Below are 27,167 nucleotides of genomic sequence, written 5' to 3' on the forward strand. Positions count from 1 at the left end.
CTGCCATACGACCCAGCAATCCCACTACTGGGCATAGACACCGAGGAACCCAGAATTGAAAGAGACATGTGTACCCCAATGTTCATCACAGCACTGTTTACAATAGCTAGGACATGGAAGCAATCTAGATGTCCATTGGCAGACAAATGGATAAGAAAGCTGTGGTACATATACACAATGGAATACTACTCAGCTATTAATAAGAATTCATTTGAATCAATTCTAATGAGGTGGATGAAACTGGAGCCGACTATGCAGAGTGAAGTAAGTCAGAAAGAAAAACACCAATACAGTATATTAATGCATATATATGGAGTTTAGAAAGATGGTTTCGATGACCCTATATGTGAGACAGCAAAAGAGACACAGATATAAAGAACAGACTTTTGGACTCTGTGGGAGAAGGCGAGGGTGGGATGATCTGAGAATAGCACTGAAGCATGTTTATTACCATATGTGAAACAGATCACCAGTCCAAGTTCGATGCATGAAACAGGGCACTCAAAGCTGGTGCACTGGGATGACCCTGGGGGATGGGATGGGGAGGGAGGTGGGAGGGGGTTTCGGGATGGGGGACACATGTACACCCATGGCTGATTCATGTCAATGTATGGCAAAAACCACTACAATACTGTAAAGTAATTAGCTTCCAATTAAAATTTAATTAATTAATTAAAAAAACCCACCCCACCACCACCACAACATTATTCTTGGTTGAAATTCTAGGTATGTGATTCAAGATTACTTCAGTCATAAAAGAATATCATGAGAAAGAGGGAAACTCAAGTATATATAACCTGGTCTACATCTTTTGTCCACATCCAACTGCAGAGTGTTTGCTGTGGGTCCTGATCACGGAATGGAGAGACCAGCACGACAAGGGGCGTGTCTAGACTGGAACCCTGCTTCTAGTTCCTTCCCTTTCCACAGACCCCACATCACCCTCTCTCACCTACATTACCCTAACTCTACTGCAGAGACCACTCACAGCTCTACAAAGTCAAATTATACAGATCACAGAATTCCAAACTGAAAGAGAACTTGGAAACCAGATGACCTAACCCACTCATTGTGCAGGTAAAGAAGCAGGACCAGAGATTTTGACTTGCCAGGATGACTAGACCTAGAACACAGGTCACTGTGATAACCAGTTTTCATGAGCTGACTTAACCCAGTAAGTGGGTCGCTCAAGACAGAGATGGTGATTTACACCATTAAAGAAGAACAATACAAGTAACACAAAATTCCTCCTCATAACTGAGGGTGAGAAATACATACTTGGGCACTGTTGTTTCTGCAGAGCTTCTTGTAGATTTGATCAATTGAGATTGAGATGTGCTCAAAACACTGGTTGAAAAGATCGTATCTCCTTTTTTTCACCTGTTCAAACTCTTGCCTACATATTCTGGCTTCCTTTCTGCTGGCCTCAAAAGCTAAGAGAGAATCAATGTTCTTTATTTTGGAGATCACTGAGGGCTTTTCTTATTTTAACTTTAAAGCATAAAACATTTTTAAGTGAGATTTTGAGTTTGGCCATCTTGAATTAAATCTACCTTCAAAACATCTCAGCTATTATTAAGTTCAAGAAAATGACTATTAAAATTGACGAGCCCCTTTTCTTGGTAGGGCTAATTTTTAAATAATAATAACAAATTCCAACAGAGTATCTAGTATGCCTCTTGTGCTGGAATGAAATAAGACACTGTTCATAAATAACCAATACACCTGTTTTTAAATTAAGGCAAAACTCTTTTCAAAAAGGAAGAAATTAATAATTCAGCATTAAAAGCACATTACTATAAGATAACAGAGGAAAAAATATATATACATATAATCAAAACAAAGGAACAGTTCAGGGGGGATTATTGGTAAATGTTACAGAAATCATAACCCCTAATACCAATGAATATGATCTTGCTATCAACTAAAGTTTAATTTCACCATCTGTGGACTCCTGAAACTTGTCTCTGACAGTCTTCAGGTTCTCCATGGCTCTTAGGTTTGGGGCTGCTGTCTTCAACAGGATATCTTCTTGGGATGCTACTTGTTGTAGGAGGAGTCTAAGTTGGGCCTCAATTTCTTTATCAGATTGTAGAGCCTATTATTGGCAAAGAAAAGCAGTGATTAGCATGCCACTTTGATCCAAACTGCTGAGGTAAGTAGGCACAGGGCCTTTCAGGGTACGGCCCCTATTTCCCTCGCTCTGCATCCAGCCCTGCCGGCCCCGGCAGGTCTCTCTGAGCCTGCAGTGCAGTTCGGAGCACTACTGTGGCTTCCTGGGCTGGCTGTGCCCTTTCATAGCTCAGGTGTCATGGATGCTGCCCTCTTGAAACACGCTTCACCTTAGCATTTCTTAATCTGGCTAAAAAAGTAAACAACCCACATTATCACTTCTTTTTAAAAATTTTTGTAATTGGAGAATAACTGCTTTATAATACTGTGTTGGTTTCTGCCATAAATCAACATGAGTCAGCCACAGGTATTCATATGTCCCCTCTCTCTTGAACCCTCCCTCCCATCTCTCCCCCCATCCTACCCCTCTAGGTTGTCACAGAGCACAGAGTCACAAAGCAAATTCCCATTGGCTATCTACTTTACATACGTGTATGTAAATGTGTATGTTTCCATGCTATTCTCTCAAGTCACCCCACCTTCTCCTTCCCCCACTGTGTCCACAAGTCTTTTCTCTATGTCTGCGTCTCCATTGCTGCCCTGCAAAGATTCATCAGTACCATGTTTGTAGATTACATATGTATGCATTAATATACAATATTTGTCTTTTTCTTCTACTTATTTCACTCGTATAATAGGCTCTAGCTTCATCCAACTCATTAGGACTGACTCAAATGTGTTCTTTTTAATAGCACTGTGTATGTGTACCACAATTTCTGTATCCATTGTCAATGGACATATACTCGTTCATTAAAAAATATTGATCATCTACTATGTATGAGGATTCAATGTTGACAACTACTCTGTCTTTGCCCTTAAAGAGCTAACAGGGAAGTCAGACATGCAAACTGGCGTTGACAACAGTGTGAAGCCCTCCACCAGATAAGCGTGAGCACTATGGGGCAGCAGAAGGAATCCAGCCCATCTGGTTCTTATTCAGGCACTAAGTCATGTCCAACTCTTTGCAACCCCATGGACTGCAGCCAGCCAGGCTTCCCTGTCTTTCACTATTTCCCAGAGTTTGCTCAAACTCACGCCCATTGAGTCCACAATGCCATCCAATCATCTCCTCCTCTGCAGCCCCCTTCTCCCCCTGCCCTTAATCTTTCCCAGCATCAGGGTCTTTTCCAATGAGTCAACTCTTGGCATCAGGTGGCCAAAGTATTGGAGTTTCAGTATCAGTTCTTCCAGTGAATATTTAGGGTTGGTTTCCTTTAGATTGGTTTGATCTCCTTGCAGTCCAAAGGACTCTTTGTGTTCTTCAGCACCACAATTTGAAAGCATCAATTCTTCGGTTTTCAGCCTTCTTTATGGTCCAAGTTGCACATCCATACATCACTATGGGAAAAACCATAGCTTTGACTATACAAACTTTGTTGGCAAAGCATTGTCTCTGCTTTTTAATATTCTGTCTAGGTTTTTTATAGCTTTTTTTTCAAGGAGCAAGTGTCTTCTAATTTCATGGCTGCAGTCACCATTCACAGTGATTTTGGAGCCCAAGAAAAGAAAATCTGTTACTGTTTCCACTTTTCCCCCTTCTATTTGCCATGAAGTGATGAGTCCAGATGCCATGATCTTAGTTTTATGAAAGTTGAGTTTTATGCCTGCTTTTTCACTCTCCTCTTTCCCTTCATCAAGAGGCTCTTGAGTTTGTCTTTACTTTCTGCCGTAAGAGTGGTATCACCTGCATATGTGAAGTTGATATTTTCCCAGCAATCTTCATTCCAGCTTGTGATTCATCCAGCCTGGCATTTCACATGATGTACTCTGCTCAGGAGTTAAATAAGCAGAGAGGCCATATACAGCCTTGAAATGCTCCTTTCCTAATTTTGAACCAGTCCATTGTTCCACGGCTGGTTCTACCTGCTGCTTCTTGTCCCACATACAGGTTTCTCAGGAGACAGGTTAAGTTGGTCTGGTATTCCCATCTTTCTAAGATTGTTTCACAGTTTGTTGTGATCCACACAGTCAAAGGCTTTATCATAGTCAATGAAGCAGAAGTAGTGTTTCTCTGGAATTCCCTTGCCTTTCCTATGATCCAATCAGTCAATCAGTTCAGTCGCTCAGTCATGTCCAACTCTGCAACCCCACGGACGGCAGCACGCCAGGCCTCCCTGTCCATCGCCAACTCCTGGAGTTTACTCACACTCATGTCCACTGAGTTGGTGATGCCATCCAACCATCTCATCCTCTGCTGTCCCCTTCTCTTCCCCGCTTCAATCTTTCCGTGCATCAGGGTCTTTTCCAATGAATCAGTTCTTCACATCAGGTGGCCAAAGTACTGGAGTTTCAGCTTCAGCATCAGTCCTTCCAATGAATATTCAGGACTTATTTCCTTTAGGATGGAATGGTTGGATCTCCTTGCTGTCCAAGGGACTCTCAAGAGTCTTATCCAACATCACAGTTCAAAAGCATCAATTCTTTGGCGCTCAGCTTTCTTTATAGTCCAACTCTCACATCCATACATGACCACTGGAAAAACCATAGCCTTGACTAGATGGACCTTTGTTGGCAAAGCAATGTCTCTGCTTTTTAATATGCTGTCTAGGTTGGTCATAAATTTCCTTCCAAGGAGTAAGTGTCTTTTAATTTCATGGCTGCAGTCACTGTCTGCAGTGATTTTGGAGCTCAGAAAAATAAAGTCAGCCACTGTTTCCCCATCCATTTGCTATGAAGTGATGGGACCGGATGCCATGATCTTAGTTTTCTGAATGTTGAGCTTTAAGCCAACTTTTTCCCTCTCTTTCACTTTCATCAAGAGGCTCTGTAGTTCTTCTTCACTTTCTGCCATAAGGGTGGTGTCATCTGCATATCTCAGATTATTGATATTTCTCCCAGCAATCTTGATTCCAGCTTGTGCTTCATCCAGCCCAGCGTTTCTCATGATGTAGTCTGCATATAAGTTAAATAAGCAGGGTGACAATATACAGCCTTGACATACTCCTTTCCCTATTTGGAACCAGTCTGTTGTTCCATGTCCAGTTCTAACTGTTGCTTCCTCACCTGCATATAGGTTTCTCAAGAGGCAGGTCAGGTGGTCTGGTATTCCCATCTCTTGAAGAATTCTCCAGTTTGTTGTGATCCACACAGTCAAAGGTTTTGGCATAGTCAATAAAGCAGAAATAGATGTTTTTCTGGAACTCTCTTGCTTTTTTGATGATCCAGCGGATGTTGGCAATTTGATCTCTGGTTCCTCTGCCTTTTTAAAATTCAGTTTGAACATCTGGAAGTTCACAGTTCACGTACTGTTGAAGCCTGGCTTGGAGAATTTTGTGCATTACTTTGCTAGCGTGTGAGATGAGTGCAATTGTGTGGTAGTTGGAGCATTCTTTGGCATTGCCTTTCTTTGGGATTGGAATGAAAACTGGACCTTTTCCAGTCCTATGGGCACCGCTGAGTTTTCCAAATTTGCTGGCATATTGAATGCAGCACTTTCACAGCATCATCTTTTAGGATTTGAAACAGCTCAACTGGAATCACCTCCACTAGCTTTGTTCGTAGTGATGCTTCCTAAGGCCCACTTGACTTCACATTCCAGGATGTCTGGCTCTAGGTGAATGATCATACCATTGTGATTATCTGGGTCGTGAAGATCTTTTTTGTACAGTTCTGTGTATTCTTGCCACCTCTTCTTAGTATTTTCACGTGTTTCTGAAGCCTAGCTTGAAGGATTTTGAGTATTACTTTGCTAGCAGGTGAAATAAGCACAATTGTATGGTAGTTTGTAAATTCTTTGGCATTGCCTTCCCTTGGAATTGGAATGAAAACTGACCTTTTCCAATCCTGTGACCACTGCTAAGCTTTCCGAATTTGCTGACATATTGAGTGCAGAACTTTGACAGCATCATCTTTTAGGATTTTAAATATCTTAGTTGGAGGTAACACTTAAACTAGAACCTAAACCATGAGCAGAACTAACTTGAGTGAGGAGAGAAGGGAAAAAGTGTGGCAGCCATTACCTTCCCGGAAAACTTTCTTGACCCTGTAGAGGCATTATTTAATGTCTGATAAAGTTGTGTTTTAATTCATAGGAGGAAAGAATTTTTTAGAAGATGCTGAGTAAACTGGTTAATTTATGTACCTTTTAAGAAACAGATTCTTACCTCATACCATATACAAAGATAAATTTAAGATAAATAAGAAAAGAAAAAATCATTAACAGGAAGAAAATATTTATATTAATGTTGTAGGGTAGGACTTATTAAATATGAAAGCACTGAATAACCTATAAAATAGATAAGAGGTTATTTTCTGATTTCCCAAAGCACCACAATTAACAATGAAAGAGCTCAATAAAGCTAACAAAATATATTAATATTAAAAACATGAAATAAAAAGACGTGGTGGTTATTGCTACTTGACACCCATTCTCCATTTCTTCCTTTCTAACAGAGCCCATGTTTGGTCATGTCTCCCTCATAGGGCCCATGAACCCTGCTCAGCCTAAGATAAGCCCATCCCACTCCAACAGTGACTGGTCAGGAGTGAACATGTGACCCAATTCAGGACACTGTGATCAGAGGACAACTGCTGGACCTCTGTGGAAAAGCCTTTCTTCAATCTTAAGAAGAGCACCACTACAAAAGGCACTCTCTCTTCTCTGAGGGTTGTGGCTGTGTTGGCTGAAAGGCAAGAAAGGCCAGAGTCATTTTTGCCCTCATAAAAGAAGCAGCTTCAGGACAAAATCAAAACACAAAGCAACATATGGCTACACGGGTAACAGAAACAGAGTCAGAGCTATTAAATTAAAGAGACCGTGAAACTGGATTTCTGGTCTGTGCTCTGCCACTATGAAGAATTTGTCACTTCCTGAGGTACTGCACTGAGACGCCGACAGGGTGGTTCAGGATGCTGGAGTGTGTTGGCTACTTTTGTGTGTCTCAGGACTTCTCAATGACTTTTTTTATTCATTGTGAATCTTCAAGAATGGAACAGCCCTTCAAAATACTGGCAGAAACTTTTCTTCTTTCACAAAATCTTTCATGGTATTGGTATTCTACAGAGTGAGAAATGCTGATATAAACACTTTAAATGTTTTAAGCATTTTATATGTAACCTGTTTATACTATTTCTTTAAAAACTATTAGGAAATCTACTTTCTCCCCTAAACTATGCTCTGTCATCTAAAGATTATTCTGTAGGATTTAAATATTCAATACTACCATGAGTCACTCACAAACGACAGGAGTCTCCCAGTTACCTTCAAATCCTCTCTTAGAGAGCTGTAGTCCACCTCAATGGCTGCTTCTTTCTCATATATATCAGTCGTTGCCTGGGTGCTTTCTGCTTCAGTTCCCAACTGAAAAACACACGAAGCCCCGTCCTTGTTATCTGAAAATGGTGTTCTCTACTCTTGTGTCTGTCCCAGGTCCTCCAGTTGATGGCCACCTCACTCAGATTAGAAGATAAAAGCCTTATGTAGGCCAGCAAGGCCACAGTGATCTGGCCTCGGCTTCCCCTTTAACTTCACTCTGTGTTAGTCTCCCTGCTCCAGCCAACCTGGGCTCCCGGAACAGACCATGTACACATCCACTTAGGGCTGGCAAAAGGCCCTCTGCCTGGACACCCTTCCTCTACACAGCTGTATCTCTTCATCTCTTACCTCGTCTACTAGCCAGCTACCTTCTCTCAGGACATCCAGGGCCTCTGCATCAAATTCTCTTTACTTCCCTCCCTGCTTTATATTTTCTTTAGCCTATACCACTACCAAACACATAAATATTTTATTTGTCTACCGTTTTGTTTCTGTGTCTAACTCGCCCCTAGTAGAATGTGAAGGAAAGGATTTGGGGCAGTTATATTCATTGCTGTAGTCTCAGTGCCTACTGCAATGCTGAAAACATGTATTTCAGTTTCAATATATGTCACTCTCTGAATGAAGAAAGAGGAGGAAAGAAGGAACAAATAAAGAAGCATTTATTCAGCTGCAGACTGGCCTTTGGTGTAATGCTGACACCAAAAGCAAGACCTACAACTTAAGAGAAAACCCCTTTCTCACTCTTTTACAGATGTTCTCACCTGAAACAAACCAATAAAACTACTTTTGGAAGTAAGTCCACATGTTATATAATATATTTACACCAAAACGGTTCACGTAGAAGGGGAATTTGAACACAAAGGGTAACACTGAACCCCCAAATCTCACAGCTACTATTTATGATTCAATACTGCACTTTGAAAAAAAAAAATTGCACTTTGTATTAAGCTTCTATACGAGCCACCTAATGCCTTGCTATTGGCAGTGTGATCACTGGGCTGGTGAGAGCGGGCCTCACCTGGGAAACAAGGGCCCCAGGGGCTTCAGGTGCACAGCAGGGTTTGGGGACCAGTGATCTGGTACAGTCTTTCCCAAACATAAGAATCTCCTATGAGAGTTCTGGCAGATGTAGGTAACTCATCCCATGTCTGAACACGTCCCATGGAAGGGAAATCTCAGTTCTACCTTACAATAGTTGTAAGACGATTCCTACAGCTGCATAAGACAATTAATTCTATGTGGTGATCCTTGTCCAGCCTTCTGGAAAGAGACAATTTATACCCAGTGTCTTTTCAGTTTGGGGATTTAGATGATCTTGTACAGCACCCTCATTACATGGCTGCTGTCCATGAGGTCACAAAAGAGTCAGACACGACTTAGCAACTAAACAACAACTAGATGCGCTTGTAAAATTTCAATCAGGGAACTCACCACTAGAGGCCTTCCCTCTTTCTAGGAGGAAGTGTTTCCTAGTAAAAGAAATCTGACTCTGTGTCCTCCATCCCCAACCCTAGTGTCCCCCTGAGGATTAGAAAGAATAAGTATGTTCTGCCTTCTGTGACAGACCTTCTTCTACTGGAGGGGAATAACCATATTCTCCAAGACTTCTCTTCTCAGCATGACAGAGTTTGGGCCTTTTCACTATCGTGGACACTTTACTCTCAGAAAACATCATGCTTTAGAAAGTAAATGCAACATTCCAATGTGGTTTGACCAGCACAAAGTAGAGCAGAACTATCACTTTTTAGGTAATGATTCAGTATTAATCCAGCTTAAAGTATTAATACGTGCTTTGAAATAACCCACTATGAATATGAAAGTCATTCACCCTAATAAACAAGTACATAATTTCACATTCATGGTGGGCACATATGCTGGAGAATACTTCTGAAAGTTCACTAACTGAAAAAACAGTAGGACCAAAGCATCAGCAGGAATACTGGACCAGCAGCATTTACTTAGATGTCAGTCATTAAAGTTGCTGCTGCTTCTACACTATTCTATGACAAACCTCTTCTAAAATTATAGCCTTTTAAATAGACTTTCCATTTCTCTCTATATTATTGTGAGTACTGCTTTTCTGCTTCCATCCACTTCTATTACAGACCCTCCCTTCCCTCTTTCTGCACCCTTAAGAGTGGACACATGACCCAGAATGAACCAGTCAAGAGTTCTTCCTCAGGATTTTTCTAACTGAGGGCAGGAGAGAGGTGTCTTCCCCCTCTGGTCAAAGCTAGTGGTTACAGTTGCAGCCATGTGAGGAAAGCTGATCTGAACAAATAAAGCCAAAACATACTAAGTTCTCCACAGTATTCAAATTCCTGGACCACGTCACAGGGAAGGCAGCCTCCACTTCAGTCCTATCCCCTTGCCTCCCATTCCCCCTTTAAAGCCATCTGAGTAGGGCTCATGACATTTGTGGCCAGTAAAGTGGCTTCTCCTTTCCTTCCATCTGGGATATAATCTCTGCTAAAACAGAGAAAAAAGACTTTTTTAGGCTGAGTCATGCAGCTTACAGGATATTGGTTCTCTGACCAGAGATCGAACTGGGGGCCCTGGCAGTGAGACTGTTGAGTATAATACCAGAATTATTCTATGAGAAGTAGTCAAAATCAGCAAAAGAAAAACTGTTTCACAGTTGCTTCATACTGAAGAAACCAAAGGACTGAACGCCTCTTCTGGAGTAGAAACTGGAGGGAAATGCATGGATTTCTGACCGGTGGCAAAGCAGAAAGGGGAGGAAGGAGGTGGAAGGGCGACTACAGGGAAGAAATCACTGAAGAGTTAAAAGATAATTCGAGAGGTAAAAGAACTATGTTCAGCATCCTCTGCATTAGCTAACAGTAAGATACTCTTCTTGAACTATGTCATCATATCTTTCCTAACATGAGCAGCAGAACAAAGGGTATATGAGCGTCCCGCCAACCTAGAGTACTGTGTAGTATGAATGTGATGAGAAAGCAAAGGAGGCTAACAGAAAAATGTCCATCATGTGGAGACTTCAGTCTCATCTTCCGATTCCCTGGTATCTATTATCACCTTCCCCATAGTCTCATCACCTGGACAGACTCAGTGAGGCATGTTTCTACTGAAAAGGACCTCAGGTTGTTGGTGAAGGTGCAGAACAAGATCCTTGCACACACCACCAACAGTGTTCCCAGAGCACAGCACTGTTCATGCTATTAGGCACGTGTCCCTGCCAGCAACGGACTGTGGCTACCCACCTCCCCAGAATGCCCCTGAACGCCAATGGTCTAGTTCTCTGATTCCTCTTGGATGTATACAGGTAAGAAACTGGCCCTATGGAGCTAAAAGGATATGGATTAGCAAGAGAAATAAGAGAGCTATACAAAGTGCCCAGTCTTCTGGAATGAGGATCATTTTGCTCTTTTCCCTTCCCAGACGAGATGTTTTTTCTGCTCCTAATAAAGCTTCAGAATAAGACTAAGAATCTGCATGGTTGCAACTTCACTAAGCAGATGAAGGCTTACATAAAGTTCCACACAACTGCACATATTTTAAAATCACTTGCTAGCATACCTCCACTTCAATGATGTCATCCAGTGACCCCAACAAAAGAACTATTTCAATGTCTTGAACTTTGCAGTCAAGCAACATGTTATGCTTCTCTAATCGATTCTGTTCCAGAGAACTCTGAAGGATCACAACTTCTTTTTGCCATTTTCCCACTTCCCTGTAAATACATAGATACGAAAAAGTGATTATATTTTACTAATTACATAAAGTTCCATCAAGGAAGAAAAGAATGTTTATAAACTTACATGAAAAACATATTTTTTCTTTCAAGTGCTGTTAAGTTGCAGAGTTAGCCCATGAATGCTTTTAATTTAAACTTTAACACTCCTGACAAAGGCCACAAATACAATTATTTAATCCAAGGGAACATTTCCAATAATAAACATTATTACTTTAATCAGGCTAGCAACAATATAGTGCTCTCCAAGCTACCTTATTTTTTTAAATCTATACAATTTTTCAAGCTGTATCTCTCTCAATATAAGTTCTACATTTTAGAACCTCAAACCAAGAGAGAGTCTGTTAGCAAGATAAATGTCTTACCAATTAAGTCATTAACACACCTAATAGTCTAAACTTTTGTATTACCATCACCACTACTAATGTAAGGCCTTCTATCTTAACGAGGGCCTAGGAGTTTTACCAGTTGAAACAAAAGGGGGGACTTTAAAGAGGACCTAGAAGACTAAAAATAAAATAAATTAAGAATTATATGTTTTTCAAGAATCTGATGATAGAGATGTGGTTCTATTTAAATTAAATATGAGCCAAAAAAAATCATGTGTAAACAAACTTAATTCCACTCAAAAATCTTAGACAAAGAATTTTCTTGCAGTATTTTGAAACACGAAGACTTTGAACATTGTGAAATATTCAAGAGTTTGAGCAAAAACAGAGCTCTCTGCATCTGTTCACTTATGGTTGTGTCAATCACACAGGAGAGCAGATGTCATTGGTTCAATAGGCCAGTGGACTCAAAAGTGCTACTGATCACCATCACAGCAAATACATGCTCATCATATGCCAGGTACTGTTCTAAGTACCATATGAACTCATTTAACCCTTATGACTATTCTATGACGTAGGCACTATTACCATCCCCACTTAACTACTAAGAAAATGAAGGTACCATAGATAAGCAGCAGAGCTGGGGCCTGGAACCATGCAGTGTGGCTCCAGAGTCTATACCTCAGTCACTATACTTTGTCTATACAGACCTGCAGGGCCTTCCCAAGAGGAAGGGACTGGTGCCATGGAGATTTACAGTAAGGAAGCTGAATCTCCAACACTTTGGCCACATAACGCAAAGAACTGACTCATTTGAAAACACTCTGATGCTGGGAAAGATTGAAGGCCGGAGGAGAAGGGGATGACAGAGGCTGAGATGGTTGGATGGCATCACCGGTTCAATGGACATGAGTTTGAGTAAACTCCGGGAGTTGGTGATGGACAGGGAGGCCTGGCGTGCTGCAGTCCATGGGGTCGCAAAGAGTCAGACACGACTGAGCGACTGAACTGAACTCTTTGTATAGATCTGTTTTTACTCATTTAAAAGTACTATTCACTCTAAACAACTAACCAAATCTCTTGGTTTTTCCCCTAAGTTGCAATGCTTGATAGATGCAATAGGAGACCAAAAGCCATAAAAGGTACATATTCAAATAATAAAACTTCTATAATAAATTTCAAATCGATGGTAAACAATTGTTAAACACTGATAAACTTCTTAATCACCTATCAACGGCCAAAAACTTCTTTCGTTCCTCTTCAATTTGAGCTTGGGCTTTCTCAACATTGGTATTCTGAGCGACAAATTCATCCTTAAGCTGCTGCTGTTTTTCCATGAGTTCATCCACAATTTTCAGACAATTTTCTTCAACCTGTATGGAGATGATTTACATTATAGGTTTGCCATCTTTTACATTAGTAAGGCCAACAGGTCATCTTATTATTAATACAACCATACCAGTCATTCCAAGATAAACCCTGTCCTGCATGCTGCCAGAGCCTCCACTGTAGAATGTGACCCACTCCTGTTTACACTCCCAGGTCATCACTACCTGCCTTTCTCTTTCACTTTGGATTCATTTCCCAGCTTGCTGCCACCTGACTTCTGTTTCCACTGTCCAGTGAAAACTTTCTTCCTACCAGACTTTACCTTCTTGGCTTTAACTTTAGCCTTGTCACTTTAACTTTGCTCACTTCCTTTCGCCTCACACCCTGGGGATCGTGGCTCTCCTCATAACCGAGGCAGCCACTCCTTCCGGAACTCCATCCTTATTCCACTGCTCTTTGCGCCTACTCTCTGAATTTACACAAAGGATTCAATCCACTCCCATAAACCAGCCTAGACGTCTCTTGTTATCCACGTACTCGCTAACTACCTGTCAGAAATTGCTGTTTAGATGTCACACAGGGAAGTCATGCTCCACAGGTCCAGAATTTTCTCTCCTTAATCTCTCCTCCTTTCTACCAATCACCCAAGTGAGAATTCAGGACCATCCTCTCAACATCTAGTAATTCATGAAGCTGTGTAGACTTCACATCAAGTATTTCTCAAATCTGTACCCCTCCCCCACCTTTTATCACTATTATTTTCAGGAACTCAACAAATGCTTATTCATCAAAGAAAGTCATCATTTCAATGACACTTTGGTCACATATCATTAATTACCTTCTTTAGGTTATCAATGTCTTCTCTACCTTTCTGGATAGTTTCTTTTAATGTGTTTATCTTATTCAGTTTCTTCTTCAGCTGATTGCGACTATATTCAAGTTGGATATTAAGCCGAGTTTTTTGTTTCTCAAATTCTAATCTAGTATAATAAAGTCAAGCATTACAAGTGGTAAACAGAGTCCTTTAATTTTTAAAAATTTTTTTGGTTTTTATTATGGAAAACTTCAAACAAATATAAACATAAAAAAAAGAACACTACAATGGATTCCCATACAGCTATTACCCAACTCTAATATGTAATTCATGGCCAATCTTGTTTTACCTATAATCCCACTTATTACTCCTTCCCATCACTGGATTATTTAAAGCAAATTTCAGACATCATGTAATTTCATCAATAAATATTTTAATGTTTCTCTGAAAGTGAGGTGACTTTTAATACATAACCATAAACTTCTACAGGTAGAAATGATAACATCCTTAATATCAGAGTGCTATCTTGGCCAAATTTCCCGATTCTCATTAATTTAAAAAAACTGGTTTGTTTGAATCAGGATTCATATACTGCATATGAGTGTGTTTCTTAAATCCTTTACAATCTATAGTTTCCTTATCTTTTTCTTTAAGTTACCATTCATATGTTTATTCTATTTAGTCAATTTGTCTTTTCAAACAGTAGTTTGTTCACAAACTCCAAAGTTGGGAGTTCAAGAACATGTTCTTTCCTGATGTACTTTCCCACTATGTGAACTTCATACACTCCCCATAAAGAAGTCCAGTGTCAAAAAGACAGTTTCTTCAGTAAGTGGTGCTGGGAAAATTGGACTTCTTTCATATGTAAAATAAAGAAATTAGAACATCCTCTAACACCATATACAAAAATAAACTAAAAATGGATTAAAGGCCTAAATGTAAGATCAGAAACCAGAAAACTCCTAGAGGAAAACATAGGCAGAACATTCTTTGACATAAATTGTAGCCAAATTCTTTGTATGTCAAACTCTGACATATTTTTTTGAATCTGTCTCCTAAAGCAAAGGAAATAAAAGCAAAAATAAACAAATGGTACCTAATTAAACTTGTAAGCTTTTGTACAGCAAAGGAGATCATTGACAAAAGGAAAAGACAAACTATTAAATGTGAGAAAATATTTGCAAATGATGTAACTGCTAAGGTGTTAATATCCAAAATATACAATCAGCTCAAACAACTCAAAACCAAGCAAGCAACCAATGAAACAATGGGCAGAAGATCTGAACAGACATATTTCCAAAGAGGAGGTGCAGGCGGCCAACAGATAAACAAAAGGATACCCGACTGTCAATCAGCAGGGAGATGGAAACCAACTCCACCTCACAGCCGCATAGGGCTACTGCTAAAGAGAACACAGGCAACAAATGCCGGCAAGGATGCAGAGAAAGGGAACCCTGGGACACTGCTGGTAGGGATGTAAACTGGTACAGCCACTATAAACGATATGGAGATTTCTAAAAATAAAAAAAGAAGACTAAAAATAGAACTTCCATTATGACCCAGCACTTGCACTTCTGGGTACATATTAAAAAAACACCCTCTAAATCAAAAAGATACATGCGCCCCACTGTTCATAGCAGCATTATTTACAATTGCCAAGATATGGACACAAATGAAGTGTTCATCAACAAATGAATGGATAAAGATGTGGTGTATATATATATATACACACACACGTATTATATACACACAGTGGAATACTATTCAGATATAAAATAGAACAAAATTTTGCCATTTGCAACGTGGATGGACTTGAAGGGTATTATGCTAAGTGAAGTCAGTCAGACAAAGACGAATACTATATGCTATAACTAATATGTGGAATCCAAAAAAATACAACAAACTGGTGACTAGAAAAAAAAAGAAGCAGACACAGAGAATAAACTGTGGTTATCAATGAGAAGAGGGATGGAGAAAGGAGCAACATAGGGGGAGGGGATAGAGAGATGCAAATTAGTGGGTATACAATAAGCTACAATGATATACTGAATAACACAAGGAATATAATCAGTATTTTATAATAATAAATGGAGTATATTCTTTGAAAACTATGAATCATTACACTGTACACCTGTAACTATATAATACTGTATATCAACTATAAATCAATAAAAGTCATATCTTAAAAAAAAAGAATTCCAATATCAACTGTAGCTCATCCTTTCTCCATCTACCCTCTCTCACATAACCTGCTAATAGAATCATTCATATAAGAAACATTTTAAAGCATTAATTGTATCAGACACTGTGCTAAATACTACTAATACAAAGGCAACAACAGCAGTAATGACAAAAAAAGACTAATATTTAATGTGTTGTTCAGTTGCTAAGTCATGTCTAACTCCTTGCCACATTATGGGGTGTGCACATCCAGGCTTCCCTGTACTTTAGTATCTCCCAGAGTTTGCTCAAACTCTTGTCCATTGAGTCAGTGATGCCATCCAACCATCTCATCCTCTGTCGCCCCCTTCTCTTCCTGCCCTCAATCTTTTCCAACATCAGAGTTTTTTCCAATGAGTCAGCTCTTCACATCAGGTGGCCAAAGTATTGGAGCTTCAGGATCCGTCCTTCCAATGAATGTTCAGGTTTGATCTCCCTGCAGTGCAAGAGACACTCAGGAGTCTTCTCCAACATCACAGCTCAAAAGCATCAATTCTTTGGTGCTCACCTTCCTTATGGTCCAGCTCACACATCCATACATGACTACTGGAAAAACCATAGCTTTCAGTCTATGGACCTTTGTCAGAAAAGTGATATCTCTGCTTTTTAATATGCTGTCTAGGTTTGTCCCGGCTTTCCTTTCAAGGACCATGCATCTTTTAATCTCATGGCTGCAGTCACCATTCACAGTGATTTTTGGAGCCCACAAAAATAAAACCTGTCACTGTTTCAACTTTTTCCCTTTCTATTTTCCATGAAGTGATGAGACCAGATGCCATTATCTTAGTTTTTGAATGCTGAATTCTAGGCCAGCTTTTTCACTCTCCTGTTTTCACTTTCATCAAGAGGCTCTTTAGTTCCTCTTCATTTTCTTCCATTAGAGTGGTATGATCTGCATATTGATATTGTCATTGATATTACTTCTGGCACTCTTGATTCCAGCTTGTTATTCATCCAGCCCAGCATTTTGCATGATGTACTCTGCGCATAAGTTAAATAAGCAGAGTGACAATATACAGCTTTGACATACTCCTTTCCCAATTTGGAACCACTCTATTGTTCCAAGTGCAGTTCTTATTGTTGCTTCTTGTCCTGCATACAGGTTTCTTAGGAGACAGGTAAGGTGGTCATCTGGTAGGCCCATCTCTTTAAGAATTTTCCAGTTTGTTGCAAACCACACAATCAAAGGCTTTAGTATAGTCAGTGAAGCAGAAGTACATGTTTTACTGGAATTACCTTGCTTTCTCTATGATCCAACTAATGTAGGCAATTTGATCTCTGGTTCCTTTGTCTTTTCTAAATCCAGCTTGCACATTTGGAAGTTCTCAGTTCACGCGCTGCTGAAGCCTAGTTTGAAGGATTTTGAGCATGACTTTGCTAGCATGTGAAATGAATGTAACTGTATGGTAGTTTGTACATTCTTTGGCACTGCCTTCCCTTGGGATTGGAATGAAAACTGACCCTTTCCCAGTTCTGTGGCCACTGATGAGTTTTTCAAATTTTTGACATACTGAGTGCAGCACTTTACAGTACCATCTTTAAGGATTTGAAATAGCTCAGCTGGAATTCTATCACCTCCCTAGCTTTTTTGGTAGTAATGCTTCCTAAGGCCCCTTGAGTTCACACTCCAGGATGTCTGGCTCTAGGTGAGTGACCATACCATCATGGTTATCTGGATCACTAGACCTTTTTTGTATAGTTCTTCTGTGTATTCTTGCCATCTCTTCTTAATCTCTTCTGCTTCTGTTAGGTCCATACCATCTCTGTCCTTTATTGTGCCCACCCTTGCATTAAATGTTCCATTGATATTTCCAGTTTTCTTGAAGAAATCTCTCATTTTTCCTGTTCTGTTGTTCTCTATTTCGTTGCATTGTTCACTTGAGATGGCTTTTTTATCTCTCCTTTCTATTCTCTGGAATTCTGCACTCAGTTATGTATATCTTTACCTAGGCTTTCACCTCTCTTCTTTTCTCAGCTATTTGTAGAGCCTTCTGAGACAACCACCTTCACTCCTTGCATTTCTTTTTCTTTTGGATGGTCTTGGTCACTGCCTCCTGTTTTACAGTGTTATGAATTTCCATCCATAGTTCTTCAGGCACTCTATCAGATCTAATCTCTTGAATCCATTTGTCACCTGCACTATACAATCATGAGGGATTTGATTTAGGTCATACCTGAATGGCCTAGTGGTTTTCCCTACTTTCTCAATTTGAGCCTGAATTTTGCAATAGGGAGCTCAGGATCTGAGCCGTAGTCAACTCCAGGTTGTTTTTGCTAACTGTAGAGAGCTTCTCCACCTTCGGTTGCAAAAAATGTAATCAACCTGATTTCAGCATTGACTATCTGGTGATGTCCATGTGTAGTCATCTCGTGTTGTTGCAAGAGGGTGTTTGCTGTGACCAGTGTGTTCTCCTGACAAAACTCCGTTAGCCTTTGTCCTGCTTCATTTTGTACTCCAAGGCCAAACTTACCTGTTACTCCAGGTATCTCTTGACTTCCTACTTTTGCATTCCAATCCCCTATGATGAAAAGGACACCTTTTTCTGTTGTTAGTTCTAGAAAGTCTTGTAGGTCTTCACAGAACCAGTCCGATTCAGCTTCTCTGGCATCACTGGTCGGGGCACAGACTTGGATTGCTGTGATGCTGAATGGTTTGCCTTGGAAACGACCGGGATCATTCTGCTGCTTTTGAGACTGCCCCAAGTACTGCATTTTGGGCTCTCTTGTTGACTATGAGGGCTACTCCATTTCTTCTAAGGGATTCTTGCCCACAGGAGTAGATGGTCATCTGAATTAAATTCACCCTTTATCGTTCATTTTAGTTCACTGATTCCTAAAATGTCGGTATTCACTCTTGCCATCTCCTGCTTGACCACATCCAATTTACCTTGATTCATCGACCTAACACTCCACGTTCCTATACAATATTGTTCTTTAGAGCACTGGACTTTACTTTTACCACCAGATACATCCACAGCTGAGTGTTGATTTCACTTTGGCCCAGCCTCTTCATTCTTTCTGCTTTCCTGGTGGCTCAGAGGGTAAAGCCTCTGCCTGCTATGCGGGAGACCCAGGTTCGATCTTTGGGTCAGGAAGATCCCCTGGAGAAGGAAATGGCAACCCACTCCAGTATTCTTGCCTGGAGAATCCCATGGATGAAGGAGCCTTGTAGGCTGCAGTACACAGGGTCACACAGAGTCGGAAAAGACTGAGCGACTTCTTTCTGAAGCAGGGATTAATTCCTCAAAAAGACATAATGATTCCAAATATGAATGCACCTAATCACAAAACTTTAAAAATCATGAAATATAAACTGAGAAAACTGGAAGAAGAGAATGACAGATCCAAAAGTACTTGGAAATTTCAAAACTCCTCTCTTAGGGAACACTAGACCAATTAGACAAAGAGTTAGTAACTACACAAAAGACACCAACCAACTTGACTTAAAAGCTACTCAGAAAATACTCTACCCAATAGAACAAAGCACATTCGTTTCAAGAGCACACAGAATATTAAGATATAATACATGCCATGCTATCAAATAAGCATCAATCAACTTAAAAGGATTTAAATAATGCAAAATATATTTCTTGTCACAATAAAAATCAGTAACAGAAACATATCTAAATCCTCCCCCATCACAACAATTTGTTAAATTAAACAATACTTCTAAATACCCCATAGATCACAGAACAAAACCACAAAGAAAATTAACAGATACTTTAAATGGAATGAAAATGAAAAAAAAAAACATACCAGAGGCAGTGGGATAGAGCTTAAGCGAAAATAAAGGAAAATAAACAGCTTAAATGCTTATATTATAAATGAAGAAAAGCGTAAAATACATAAAGCAAGCTTCTATCTTAAAAAGTAAGAAAAAGATAGGTAAATTAAACCCAAAATAAGTAGCATCAAGGAAATAAAGAAGTTAAGAACAGAAGTCAACTACATAGAAACAGATAAACCATAGAGAAAAATCAATGAAGCCAAGAGCTGGTCTTAGAAAGGACCATAAAATTGATACAACTCTAGCTAGACATCAAGAAGAAAAGAAGACAAGTTAGCAATATCAGGAATGAAAGGGCCATCAGTACAGATCCTACAAAACTGAAAAGGATGAAAGGGGAAATGTTAATAACTTTATATTAATAAATTTGATAACTCAGATGAAATACACAAATGTTATTTTCAATACACAAGCTACCAAAGCTCACTCAAGAAAAAAGATATCCTGAATGGCCTTATATCTAATAAGGAAACTGAATTTGTAATTTAAAAATATTCCCATAAAGAAAAGTGGGTAGCACCAAATGGCTTCACTTGCAAAATTTACCAAACTTTTAGGAAAAAAATAATAAAATTCTACAAAAACTCTCCATGAAAAAACAGAGGAGAGAATAATTCCTGACTCATTTTATGAGTCTGACATTTCCTGATACAAAAATGTAAAAAGGAATATTTGCAAGAAAAATATAGACCAATACTCTCATGAATATAGATACAAAAATCTGTACCAAAAGTTTAATGAGTCAATCCAAAAATATTTGAAAACACAACAACATGACCCAGTGGGGTTCACGTTAGGTATGCTAAGTTGGTTTAACATTCTAAAAATCAATCACTGTAATTTAGTATATTAGTAACCCACCTCCCCCCAAACTCCAACACTATTATTATCCCAATAGATAGCAGAAAAAGTGTTTGACAAAATTCAACACTCACATAATAAAAGAAATTTCAGCAAGCTAGAAATAGAAGGGAATATGCTCCTCCTTTCTGGCAAGTGGCCTGAGGCTGTTTGTTTATAGAAAGGTTATATAATTTTATCTACATATATGGATATTTACAGAGAACTAAGTACATTTTTTCCAATCAGTCAACTCTTCGCATGGAAAAAAATGTACTTAGTTCTCTGTAAATATCCATATATGTAGATTAAATTGTATAACCTTTCTATAAACAAACAGCCTCAGGAGAAGGGGACGACAGAGGATGAGATGGCTGGATGGCATCACCCACTTGATGGACATGAGTTTGAATAAACTCCGGGAGTTGGTGATGGACAGGGAGGCCCGGCGTGCTGCAATTCATGGGGTCTCGAAGAGTCAGACGACTGAGTGACTGAACAGAACTGAACTGAAGTACATTTTAATAACCACTGTGTGTGTAATTTTTTCCCCATTCTCTTATTGTGCATATTTGTGCTTTTTCTCTTTAAAAATTGTGGAATAAAAGAATTAGACTTCTTTATAAAAACTGCAATGTTTATTAGCTATTTCTTGATGAACTGAAATAAATACTACATCAGGCATAATTCCTTTAAATTATGAAATAAGTTACATTTATATATAAATAATTGCTTACCAACATCTTTTAATAAAAATACCTTTTTTGATCAGCTTCCTGTTGCTGTTTAATATGCTTGTTCTCAAATTCACGAATATTTTCTACGCCGATTTCTTCACAGAAGTGTTGAAAAATATCATCTTCAACCTTTTAAATTATTTTAAAACTAAATGGTTTAACAATCAACTTTACAAAAATATATAGACAATCCTTAAATCTATGTTTTTCCCACCAAGATTTTCTGGATTAGGACAGACTATTCACTACTCTGTAAAGTTGGTGCTTTCTCCTTTAATTCCATAAACTACACTTACCTATTTTTCAAAGTTCTTATTCTAAAAATGAAATAAGAAAGTTCACGGTGTGTTCTGAGAGAATAGCACTGAAACAAGTATACTATCAAACAGATCACCAGCCCAGGTTGGATGCATGAGACAAGTGCTCAGGGCTGGTGCACTGGGAAGACCCAGAGGGATGGGATGGGGAGGGAGGTGGGAGGGCGGTTCAGGATGGGAAACACATGTAAATCCATGGCTGATTCATGTCAATGTATGGCAAAAACCACTAAGATACTGTACAGTAATTAGCCTCCAAATAATAAAAATAAATGGAAAAAAAATAAATTAAAAAAATAAAATATTAAAGAGCTTAAAAAAAAAGAAAGTTAGTTCACGGTGGCCTTTTAAGTGCTTTGGCTTTATGAAGTGTTTAATACAAAATTGGAATGTTTACTTTAGCCATACCAAAACATAACATTCTACATAAATAGAGAAAATATTTTTTATGAGTAATACTATAGATTCTTAAATAATATAAAACCAAGAGGACTAAAGCATAGAATCAACACTCAGAAAATTTGGAAAAACTAGAATAAGCCAAATTCAACAAAGTAACATTTAACATTAATATTTTAAGTTTCCCTAGTGACTCAGAAGGCAAAGAATCTGCTGCAATGCAGAAGACCTGGGTTCAGTCCCTGGGTTGGGAAGATCCCCTGGGGAAGGGAATGGCTACCCACTTCAGTATTCTGGTTTGGAGAATTAATTCCATGGACAGAGGAGCCTGGCAGGCTACAGTCTATGGGATCGCAAGGATTTTTAAAGCCCAGCATTTATGTATGGTTATAGGATAAGAGAGACCTGTTTTAGACACAGGACATGTAAAAAAGTTTCAGACTTCAGGTGAACATAAATTAAATATGAAAGAGATATGACTAATGCAACAGTAATCTGTAATTTGTATAAGGAGATAATCCAAGTCATGGAAAATTACGTTTCTGTGTGCAGAGTTCCAGAGTACTCTATACTGGTCAGACAATATTTTCATATTATCTTTTGTTCTAGGCATTGACAACAGAGTACCCAAAGGCTGGTTACCAGAACTGGTCTTAAATCCATAGTAAATATAAATAAATAAGTAATTAGTGATATTTAACCTGGAAAAGAGATAAGGGGCAACATAGGGTAGTTTCAAATCATGTGGTAAAAGGCAGAACTAGAGGCAATGGGTGAAAGTTACTGATTGATGGTGTAGTGAACAATTTTTTAAAGGTTAAAGATAAGCAACAGTGGAATGAATTAAGCCAGAAGGTTCCTGTTACTTTATAAGCAGAGGTTAGATGATCATATCTTTGGTACCCCAGAGCCAAGCAGCTGTGCCTGGTATATAAATAAATGTTCAAGACAAAATTACTGAGTGAATACACAACCTTAAAAGATGAGTACAAGGGACCAAGTTCTTTCCTTCTTAGGCAGCGGAAGAAAGAAAACGACTGCAAACTTTACAATGGACAAGGAGAGGTTGGACAGCTGAAGAGAATAGCCATGTACTAGTAGTCATGGTCTCTTGAGATGAGCAATAGTGGGTCTCAAAAAATACAAGGAATACAAGGAAATTAATACAAGGAAATTAATTTGGCAAACCAATAAACTTAGCATTTATCAAACTTTGCTTTAACACATACTGAAGAAGGCTTAAATTTGGTATCTGGTCTAGAACCAAGCCACATGCCATTTAGTAATAAATATATCACTCATAACCTTATCTATTTTTCGTTGAAATTCTTTAATTCTTTGTTGTCGTTCTTTGATTCCTTCACTCAACATGGCACATTGAGATTCAATATTTAGTAGTTCACTTTGTAGCTGAGATTGTTCCTGATTATAAAAAAGAAAAAATGTCTTTTTAACATGGCTATTTTAGCTTTATATAGTAAAGCCAAAAACATGATAGGTATCTTTCAGAAAAAAAAGAGAATCTGTGAGATAAGGTAAATTCAGGTACAACTGGATAACAACATTAAAATAAAGTCATAAAAATAAAGTAACTTAAAGGACTATAATATACCTCAATCACAAGGGAAAGTATAAAAATTACATGGTGCTTTATAAATGTAATTCCTGAAATTCTATACCTTGGTCCTAATTTCCATCAAATTTTATGTAAATCTATATTACCCGGTGAAGAGCAGCAAGGTGCTTCTTTTTAATGATTTCTAGTTCGCTTTGTGCATATTTGAGTCGTGTAGTAGTTCCTTGTATTAGAGCCTGTATTTGTTTCAAATCTGCTTCCTTGCGCACTATCTTCATTAAATCCTAAAAAGAAAGGGAGATATAACATTTTGTAATAGACAACACTTTCACTTTTCAAAGTACTTTCATAGATCATAAATCACTGCTTTTTACATGTAACCATATCCACAACTCTACTTTCCCTTCTTCTGATAAAAGATTGGGCAACTAAGTGCATAAGTCATCTGGAGTAACCAAGATGCCATACAGCCTCCTCAGAAAACTCACATCCTCACAGGAAAAAGGCATGAAAATGAAGAATGGGGAGTGAACATTCTATCCAAGGCACATAAATGGCGTAAATGAGACCACTCGATCTTTGTTGCCTTTCTTTAGTGCGTCCTTGGCTTGCCTCATCCATTTCCTTCTCTCTTCACCTATCCTATTGCTCAACCAAATAAACTCCCTCATATATGTTCTTCTATATTTTTACTTCAAGTCTGTATATGAAAACATGTGTATACATACTCACCTGTATGTTTTTGTTGGTCTTGTTTTACAATTTTAGAATCACATTCAACATACATTTCTGCCTCCTGATTTACTCACTCAGTTACTCACAAAAGTCAACTGATAAAGCTTTAAATTCATTCTTTTAATGGTTGTATATTATTCCAGTGTGATTGTAACAAAATTATTTCACTCTTCTCTTAATGATGGGCATTCATTTTGTTTCCAGGTTTTTGCGACCACAAGCAGCACTGCAGTAACACACTTCTTTTTTTTTTTTAGTAACACACTTCTGTGTGTACCCTTAAACACTGCTGTTTTTATTTCCATGCAATAGATTCCCCAGAGAGAGATCAATGGGTCAAAGGTGTTCATGTTCTTATTATACTAGCTGGTACTAACTGCTCTTCCAAAGCTTTAACCATTCATATTCCTATAAATGATGTATGAGTGAGTATGTGTTTCTTTATAAGTCTACTAGCATATATATTTTTCCCAACTCTTATTGATACACATGAAGTAACCCTGAGTACTATATTCTATATTGAGAATTTTTTCAGGTTTACTAGCCATTTCTTCTATGAACTGCCTAAACCCCTCCTTTGCCTAGATGTTTCTATCATGGCTTTTTCAAATCAATTTATAGAACTCTTTGATAGTATAGAACCAACAGTCTTCATTTAAAAGTTAAAAAAAATTTATACAATGGCTTTTATCCTCATTTAAAGTACTTTTAAGTTTTCAATCTATCCATAATTTATTTTTATATGTCATAATATGCAGCACAAAATTAACTTCCCCTAGATGTGCCAATGAAAGTGAAAGTCGCTCACTTGTTTCTGATTCTTTGCAACCCCATGGACTATACAGTCTATGGAATTCTCCAGGCCAGAATCCTGGAGTGGGTAGCCTTTCCTGTCTCCAGAGGATCTTCCCAACCCAGGGATCAAACCCAGGTCTCCCACATTGCAGGCAGATTCTTTACCAGCTAAGCCACAAGGGAAGCCCAATACCATTCACTAAATAATCTCTTCTTTTCTCGCCAAACTAAAATTTCATTTTGCACTGTGCTTTGTCACTCTGTCGTGTCCCACTCTGTGACCCCATGGACTGTAGCCCACCAGGCTCCTCTGTCCATGGGGACTGTCCAGGCAAGAGTACTGGAGTAGGATGCCACGCCCTCCTCCAGGGGATCGCCCCAACGCAGGGATGGGACTGAGGTCCCCCACAGTGCAGGTGGACTCTCCACTGTCTGAGCCGCCAGGGAAGCCCCAATGCCGCCCCAGTCATGTGCTAAACTGTCAGATGTAACTGGGCCCTGGTCCTGAAGTTCCCATTCTTTCTCAACTAACCTGTCCATTAGAACTGCCAACAGAAGTTCTACTGCACTCTTTTGTTACATATTTTTTGACTAGTCTCAGGAAATTCTTCATTTGTAAGGATTAGAGAATCACTTTATCGAATAAAAAATCCTTGCTAATATTTTACTTGAACTTGCATTCAAATTATATTAATTGGAGAACTTCTAACCCAAGAAAATAGTATCTTTTCTTTCCATTGTCTTGTCCTTCAATAAGAGTTAGTTTTCTAATAGTTACATGTCTTTATACTTACATTTATTTCTATTGTGAGTAGAATATTTTCCCCATTTTAGATGCTTTTTTATGGTATAGAGAAAAACTTCAGAGTTTTGTTTCTTTATGTAGCCCTCTCATTACCTTATTAAATCTAGTAAGTTTTTAAACTACAATCTTATCAACAAAAGGTTAGTTTTTCTCCTTCTCAAAAACTTATATAAATTATTTCATTTTGTGCCTAAATATAATTAATATAATTTCCAAGACCATGTTAAATAATAACAGTGATAGCAGATATCTGTTTACTTCCTGATTTTAACTAAAATAATTTTTGTTTCACCATTTAATCAATTATTTCTGTTGTTTTGGGCAACAGATATTTATTTTTTTAAAGTAATTTCCACAAATTACTCTTTTACTTAGAACTTTAATTTGGACCAGCTGCTGACCTTTATAAAATCTTTCTAATTAGGATCACATGACTTTCCTCTTGCCTTTAATTTGTAAATATAATGGATTATATTGACTGATGGTGACACTGAAACACCCATGTATTCTTAGAACAAATTCTATTCAACAGATATATTTTTCTTTCATGACACTGCTAAATTCTCAATAGTGCTATTTAAATTAGAAATTACACATTATGCTCACAAGGGAAGTCTGTCTTTAGTTTTATTTTTGTGGTTATCTTTATAATATTTGATATTAAAGTTATACTACCTATATTAAATAAACTGAGATATTTCCATCTTCTTCTATGATCTAGAATGGCTTACATGAGAATTATATTAGAACTCAGCTGTAAACCCATCTGTTCTTAACCTTTTTTAATTGTGGCAAAATATATATACAATTAATCATCTTTGTCATTTTAAAGTGTACAGTTCAATTGTATTTAAGCACATTCACACTGTTGTGCAACCAACTTCCAGAACTCTTTTTATCTTATAAAACTGAACCTATACCCATGAAACAAGCTTCCATTCTATTCCCCAGGCCCTGGCAGCCGTCCTCTACTTTTCTGCCTCTATGAATTTGACTACTCTAGGGACCTCATACAAGTAGTAGTATCATACAATATTTGTCTTTTTGTAACTTACTTATTTCATGTGCTTCCCTGGTAGCTCAGCTGGTAAAGAATCTGCCTGCAATGCAAGAGAACCTAGTTTGATCGCTGGGTTAGGAAGATCCACTGGAGAAGGAACAGGCTACCCACTCCAATATTCTTGGGCTTCCCTTGTGGCTCAGCTAAGTAAAGAATTCACCTGCAATGCAGGAGACCTGGGTTCAATCCCTGGGTTGGGAAGATCCCCTGGAGAAGGGAAAGGCTACTCACTCCAGTATTCTGGCCTGGAGAATTCCATGAACTGTATAGTCCATAGAGT

General features: G+C 38.5%; 1 protein-coding gene across 1 annotated transcript in view; it reads right to left on the reverse strand.

The window, feature by feature from the left end:
- Positions 1 to 27,167, reverse strand: part of SMC1B (structural maintenance of chromosomes 1B) — a 76,046-nt gene that overhangs the window by 8,307 nt on the left and 40,572 nt on the right. The window contains exons 13-21 of the mRNA XM_020888288.2: positions 23,639 to 23,776; positions 23,222 to 23,338; positions 21,223 to 21,329; positions 13,641 to 13,782; positions 12,701 to 12,846; positions 10,970 to 11,123; positions 7,373 to 7,471; positions 1,942 to 2,098; positions 1,279 to 1,433 (exon numbers count right to left, since the gene is read on the reverse strand). Of these exons, the coding sequence (XP_020743947.1) occupies positions 1,279 to 1,433; positions 1,942 to 2,098; positions 7,373 to 7,471; positions 10,970 to 11,123; positions 12,701 to 12,846; positions 13,641 to 13,782; positions 21,223 to 21,329; positions 23,222 to 23,338; positions 23,639 to 23,776 (1,215 nt within the window). The remainder of the gene's footprint in view (positions 1 to 1,278; positions 1,434 to 1,941; positions 2,099 to 7,372; positions 7,472 to 10,969; positions 11,124 to 12,700; positions 12,847 to 13,640; positions 13,783 to 21,222; positions 21,330 to 23,221; positions 23,339 to 23,638; positions 23,777 to 27,167) is intronic.

This window comes from Odocoileus virginianus, chromosome 23 (assembly GCF_023699985.2).
Source record: "Odocoileus virginianus isolate 20LAN1187 ecotype Illinois chromosome 23, Ovbor_1.2, whole genome shotgun sequence".
NCBI lineage: Eukaryota > Metazoa > Chordata > Mammalia > Artiodactyla > Cervidae > Odocoileus > Odocoileus virginianus.